The following is a 6,966-nucleotide window of genomic DNA, read 5'->3' on the forward strand; positions in this document are numbered from 1 at the left end:
ACGTCGGAAAACCCCGCTTCTAATTTGTTATTCAGACTTGCCATTTGGCCGACAATGAGTTCTCGCAGCTCCGCGTTCGTGACCTCGGCACCGGCTTCATCGTTGTGCGCCATTGCAGTAGCCATGCTAACTGAAGTGCCGGGTTCAGCGTTCATAGAAATATCCACTGTCTCCTTTCGTTCTTTGTTTTGCCTCGTCACGTAGTTGTGCATGGAGATTTTTCAGACCTTCTGCTTAGCTCCACGCATAATATGTCAATTTTCTTGATACTTTTCCTTTAACGTTCTTAAAATATATGGGAGCCGATGTATAACACGTCTTATTCACTGGGCGCCATTACCGGAAGTCTACGTCTATTTCAGTTGTACCTTGGTGGGGCCGTGAGTAACCGACACTTTTATGAGAACGAAATTTCGGTATCGCGTCTCGACGTGATCATTAACAGAGATTAGTGAACACTAATTAGTGAGATTAGTGAACACTAATTAGTGAACACTAATTAGTGAACACTAATTAGTGAGATTAGTGATATTTAGCTCATATCATTCGCACAAAAAAGTTCACTAGTAACGGAATCATGGACGTGTAAGCAGTATACGCTAACGCAGTATATAGCTAGCACAGCTCGAATGTCACCCCCCTCCTCCACCCAGAGCCTGCCTCCCGCCATCCCATCATCCAACCCCTTCACGATCTCCTTGAAGAGGAAATCCTGATGTTTCACACTCAGCCGGGGAGAGAACTGTGCTGTGTGCGCTATAAACTAGTTGCATGCTCGTTAAAGATGCTCTCCTCCTTTAATTTAACGACCGCGTTAAAATGCCGCGTCGATCCCCCGATCTCGAGCTCGCGCGCGCATGCGTCCGGCATGATGGCGAAACCGACCGCAAAACTGTGAAATTAATACCGCAATTAATCTAGCGAGCATGCGATCGTAAAGCGCCTGCCGTCGTCGCCGCGGCTTCATCCGCGAAACCGTGAAGCCCGGCGGCGGGGATGCGGATAAGGAAGATGCTGAGCAGCAGCATTCGCCGCCTGGCGCTGGCATCGCCGCGAGGCTGCTGCTGCTGCTGCTGCCGCCGCTCCCGCGTGCGTGCGTGCGTGCGTGCGTACGTGAGTACGTGCGTGCGTGCGTGCGTACGTGAGTGCGTGCGTGCGTGCGCAGCTTCCAGTCGCCGTGCGCTGCTGTCGCGCGAAACACGATCAGCAGCATCTGCATCTTGCAGGCGTCTCGGCACTCGCTCAGTGCAGAATCCCCCCACCACCACCACCACCACCTCCCCCTTTCCCTCTTCTTCCTCCTCCTCCTCTCTAGCGTACGCGCGTACCGTGCTCGGCCGGGCCTGCGCACACACGATAACGCTCACTCTCTCTCTCTCTCTCTCTCTCTCTCCATCTCTCGCTGCTCATCGATAGTCGGACGGATTCCAAGACGTGTCGTCTGATTTCGTCTTCTGATCGGATTTACCGCATCTCGGCACGATGGGCGGATGAGGAGCGGAAGCAAGAAGGAGCAGCAGAGAGAGAAGCAACAGCAAGAATATGAATGCATACACGACACGCGTCTGTGATAGGTCTCATGTAGTGGCGAGCTTTCGTGTATAACGGATATTTCTATAACGAGCGTATTGCTTGGGATTGCCTACTATGGCATGCAGTAGCATCTAGCTGCCTGTTTTATCCTAAACAAGGTAAGTAGGAACTCTCCTTCGAACACGTTATCCTCTTTTCTAGACATGGCGACGTTTTTGAGGGCAATTTATAATTTTGTTTGATATTATTTGAAGATTTCCTAAACGCAAGTGAGTCGAATGTGGTGATAAAGTACACATTTACGTAACAATCCTGGGTATTGAACATCCGCTTCTTAAATTCATCCGTGAATGCTAATCGAATAATACGGCCTGTGACGTGCGTAAGAGGATTCTCCACACAAACCTTGTTTATTTTTATTCGAATGCCGGTTCGGATCGGTCCGATTATCCGTATCAATCCAAAAATTGAAGTCCCGAGTAAACAAATAAATAGACGAAAAGTTCCGATCAATTAGATATACTACGAAATTGTATAAATGAGTATGTTTGCGGGACTCGGCTACTCTCATTATGCTACATACATGGCTCAGGTACACGATGCGTGCGAAACTCCGTTAGATCCGCAATTTTCTTATGCTATTTCGAACTAATCCTAGTCTTCTGCGTTGATCGTGCTGTCTGTGGCCGTTGACTGTATAGGGAATTTGTGTGCGCGAATAACATCGCAAGAAACAACAACTAAGAACCAATTAAAAATACTGTAGGGACTTCGTGTTTGTTTTTGTGCTGCCTCGTGTTTTCGAGCATTTTTTCTGCCGACGGTGGCCCGGCGTGGATACGGCGAACTGTGTCGGCTCGCCGGGAAAAACCTGCGCGAGCTACTAATTGGCTTCCTCGCCGTGATATTCGCAGACGACCGACGACGACGACGACGACGACCTGCGAGAATGTCGTCGTTCACCGACGGACAGTTTATGAGAAGCTGCAGCGAGAGGCTGGGAGAGGGACGCCGCAGTCTGGAGCGGCTCTGGAAGCAACGCAGTCACGTTAGTCTCGGTGCGTATAGCAGCAACATATGTATATGTAGTAGTGAAATGTGGTACCGTGAAAACGTTAGAGAAAAAGAACATACAATCGTTCAGAGACGGCCGGCGATGGCCCGACCAGACAACCCGCCTACTTAAGAGCGGGACACATAAATTTATAATAATTTAAAAACACATAATTACGTTGACAGTAAGCAGTATAAAATGGTACGGACGCATTCACTCTACCCAAGAACACAGCTAAAATGGTCGACCAGCCATTATTAAGGTACACCTTAATGACGGCACTGACGACCGGTCAAGGGGGCAACAAACCTTGACAATAAACGCACAAACAGGTCGGTGACGAGAGAGGCAGATAAAAGGACAGAGTTTTAGGGTAGAAGGGGAGACGTCCACGAGAAGCTGAGCTGGTATGTGTATTATTTTACCCGTGTTCACAATAAATCTATAAGTTACTACCGTTTACACCTACTATCTACGTTTACTGTCTACGAACCGATATACCACCCTACATATACACACGCCATATACTAGGACTGTCATCGATACCAACGCCATCGATGTATCTCAATGGATTTGCGTCATGAATATTTAAAAAAATCCAGAATAGCGATCCGATACAGTAAAATAGTATTAGTAACAAACCGTTTTGCTGTAGTGTTGTTACCTTACGCCTCATAGGTTATTCTACTGACTTATGAAAGGATATTCTCCCCTGCATGTGGTGTTTTTAACAAGAGGGGGAGTTTGATGTTATACAGTATTATATTAGTTATATTATATGAATCGGATCGAATCGGATTGAAACATCGAAAAAAAATGTTTTAATAATCGAATCGAAATATTTTCATATCAATGACAGCCCTACTATATAGCCCGACCCTCGCTTGTATAGTTCGGGATCGTGGTGCGTACTATCCCCTCGCGTTACAAGCGCTCACTTGCAGTTTGCCAGTGGCCTGTAGCGTGTCTTCACCTCTGAATATTTACCCCTACTCATAGTTTGACCATCATGGTGGTTCACGATATGCCATCAGCTCCCGATTCCCACCTCTACTTGTTCCGTGGTGGATATCCCTTATCAGGAGTGAATAATAGTAATAATTACTCTATTATTATTCACTCATGGCCTCATCTATTATATGAGATTCAGGCGCAGGGTTTAGTCGCAGCCTGATCTGCTACATGATATTGAGGATCTCTGGTCATACTGTTACTCATTGCGGCGATGTGTCAGTTAATGGCGGAATAGTCGTAACAGAGTTGACACGCCCATGCCTCACCACATTCCACAACATGCCACGCAAAACGATGCTGAACGTAAAGAATGGCGCACACGCGGACGCGCCTGCATGCCAGCTGCGCCAGCACCCGCATGCCGGGGCTTCTGATGTCATCTCCGAGAGGCTATATCCCTGAGCTGAGCACCCCTATGTTTGCATCCCTGAAGTTCTATCCTTGCGTTTGCTTCCCTGTGTTAACAATTCTGAGTTTGAATCTCTGAGCTTGCATTAATGAACATGAATCCCTGATTGCATCTATGTGCAGTGACCGCATCCAAGTACTTGCAGGTCTGAGCATACATTACACCTGGCGTTGACCCCTGGGAGAACTGGTGCTTCCATCTGGTGGACAGGTACTGGGGCTGTCACTAAAACAGCACTGTCACTTGTATTCAGGGAAGCACGTTCTAGATGATCTATTTGTATTTCCAGCGCATCCACATTCGCTGCAGCAGAATTATCAGTTTTGCATAGTCGTGGTATGGTCGGTGTTAGGCTTAGGGGGGATTAGGGATAGTGTTGGAATTAGGGTCACATTTTGGGGAAATTATGGGGAGGGATAGGGTTAGGGTTAAGGTTAAGGTTAAGGTTAGGGCAAGGGCTAGGGCAATGGCTAGGGCTAGGGCTAGCTAGGGCTAGAGCTAGGACTAGGACTAGGGTTACGGTTCTGGATAAGGTTAGGGTTAGAGTTGATGTTAGCGTTAGGGTTACAGTTAGGGTTAAGGTTAGAGTTGATGTTAGCGTTAGGGTTACAGTTAGGGTTAGGGTTAGCGTTAGGGTTACAGTTAGGGTTACAGTTAGGGTTAAGGTTAGAGTTGATGTTAGCGTTAGGGTTACAGTTAGGGTTAGGGTTAGGGTTAAGGTTAGAGTTGATGTTAGCGTTAGGGTTACAGTTAGGGTTAGGGTTAGGGTTAGGGTTACAGTTGATGTTAGCGTTAGGGCTACAGTTAGGGTTAAGGTTAGGGTTAGGGTTAGAGTTGATGTTAGCGTTAGGGTTAGAGTTGATTTAGCGTTAGGGTTAGAGTTGATTTAGCGTTAGGGTTACAGTTAGGGTTAAAGTTAGGGTTAGGGTTACAGTTGATGTTAGCGTTAGGGCTACAGTTAGGGTTAAGGTTAGGGTTAGGGTTAGAGTTGATGTTAGCGTTGGGGTTACAGTTAAGGTTAGGGTTAAGAGTTGATGTTAGCGTTAGGGTTACACTTAGCGTTCCAGTTAGGATTAGAACTATGGCCAACGATTGCGGAAAGCAAGAGATGGCGAATCGCACGAAGAGATTTAAAGGGCTTGACAACGTATAGAATAAAAGTAATTAGGGTTCACGTAAAATATGACTTTCCACTTAAGTGATGCCTTGGAGCGTGATAATCGTGCAATAGAAAATTTATCGAACGTTGTGCGTTTAACGAAAGGTTAAACAAAACGAGCTGAAGGCTCTATCGTTTCTCGCTGCTCATGCGTGCAAGTCAAATATATTAGACCAGTGCATGCGAGAGTGATCCTGCACGAACCCGCGTGTTGGGAATCGGTGAGATCACAACCGTGCATAGTGCTGAAACAGATGGCCAGCCAGCCTGCTCCCAGACAGCGGGGTATAGACGTTGTTGAGCGCGGCCCCGCGGCAGAGAGAGAAAGTAGGAGAGAAAGTGTGAGAGAGAACGTGAAAGAGGCGAAGAGAGAGGGGGAGAGCGAAAGTAAAAGAGAGAGAGAGAGAGAGCGAGAGAGAGAGGGAGCTAGAGAGAGAAGAAAGTGTGTGGTGGTGCGTGTGGTGGTGTGTGTGTTTGTGCGTGTGTGTGGAGCGAGTAAGAAGGCTAGTGTGAGGAGGCGAGTGTGAGAGTGAGCTCATGTAACCGAGGGGAGAAGTGCACACACACGCGCGCACGCACGCACACACACACACACACACACACACACACACACACACACACACACCACACACACACACACTACACTACACACACACACACACACACACACACACACACACACACACACACACACACACACACACACACACACACACACACACACACACACACACACACACACACACACACACACACACACACACACACACACACACACACACACACACACACACACACACATACACGAGACGACGTTTGTCTGGCATGATCACGAGTAGCTATAGGCAGATAACGAGCGTCTCCGCACTTGTTCTCGGGACTATCGGCTCAGCTGCTGCGTGCGGGTGGTCTGTAATTAGAGACAAGTCCGCTGTCCTCGTATAACACCCACGCTCTTGCCAGCAGTTAAAAACTGCAGCATCGCAGCAGCATCGCGGAGTGCGCATTGAAGCCGGCCGGCTACGCCGTGGGATTTCGATTATTCGCTGTCTCTATTCGATTCCCCAAACGCAGAATGATACGCGACTGAAGGTGGGGAAAAATTACGCTGCTTTGAATGTGATTTTCGAATTACAGTCAGAATCAATTGGACGGGTCCCGCAAGTTGTTTGCATCACATCGTGCGTGTGGCTGATTGTGCGTGAGCGCGGTACCGCGCGACGCGGTTGTGCGAGCCTCAAACCTCAAAACTCGCATTTCTTTGAGCGAGCGCTGACATTCACAAACAGAGCAGCATTTGAATAATAAGCAGAAACGTCAATAATAAAAATTTTTGTTACGTAAACATCAATGCACGAGCACAAACCAGCGGTTGCCTGTTGGACAATCGACGACAGACAATCGACGACTGACAATCGACGGCAAACAATCGACGACTGACAATCGACGTTCGTCGATTGTCAGTCGTCGATTGTCAGTCGTCGGTTGTCTGTCGTCGATTGTCAGTCGTCGATTGTCGGTTGTCGATTGTTTGTCGTCGATTGTCAGTCGTCGATTATCAGTCGCGAAAGCTCCGGGGTCAATATTAACGAATACAGTGGCACGCAATAATTAATTAACGGATTATTTTTTGAACGAACTGTTGCATGCTCACCGTTTTGCACGCAACCCAACCAAAATTAACGTGACCAATCACGTGAGTGAGTGAGGGATGTGTGTGTGTGTGTGTGTGTGTGTGTGTGTGTGTGTGTGTGTGTGTGTGTGTGTGTGTGTGTGTGTGTGTGTGTGTGTGTGTGT

At 47.7% G+C, this 6,966-nt stretch overlaps 1 protein-coding gene across 1 annotated transcript in view; it reads left to right on the plus strand.

Moving 5' to 3' along the window:
* The first annotated feature begins 1,312 nt into the window (after positions 1–1,312).
* LOC106805848 (stAR-related lipid transfer protein 13-like) overlaps positions 1,313–6,966 on the plus strand; it is a 27,765-nt gene continuing 22,111 nt past the window's right edge. Inside the window, 2 exon segments of the mRNA XM_014807619.1 lie at positions 1,313–1,691; positions 2,448–2,591. Coding sequence (XP_014663105.1) covers positions 2,483–2,591 — 109 coding nt within the window. The 5' untranslated portion in view covers positions 1,313–1,691; positions 2,448–2,482.

Source organism: Priapulus caudatus, unplaced genomic scaffold (assembly GCF_000485595.1).
Source record: "Priapulus caudatus unplaced genomic scaffold, Priapulus_caudatus-5.0.1 Scaffold130, whole genome shotgun sequence".
NCBI classification, from domain to species: Eukaryota; Metazoa; Priapulida; class Priapulimorpha; order Priapulimorphida; family Priapulidae; genus Priapulus; species Priapulus caudatus.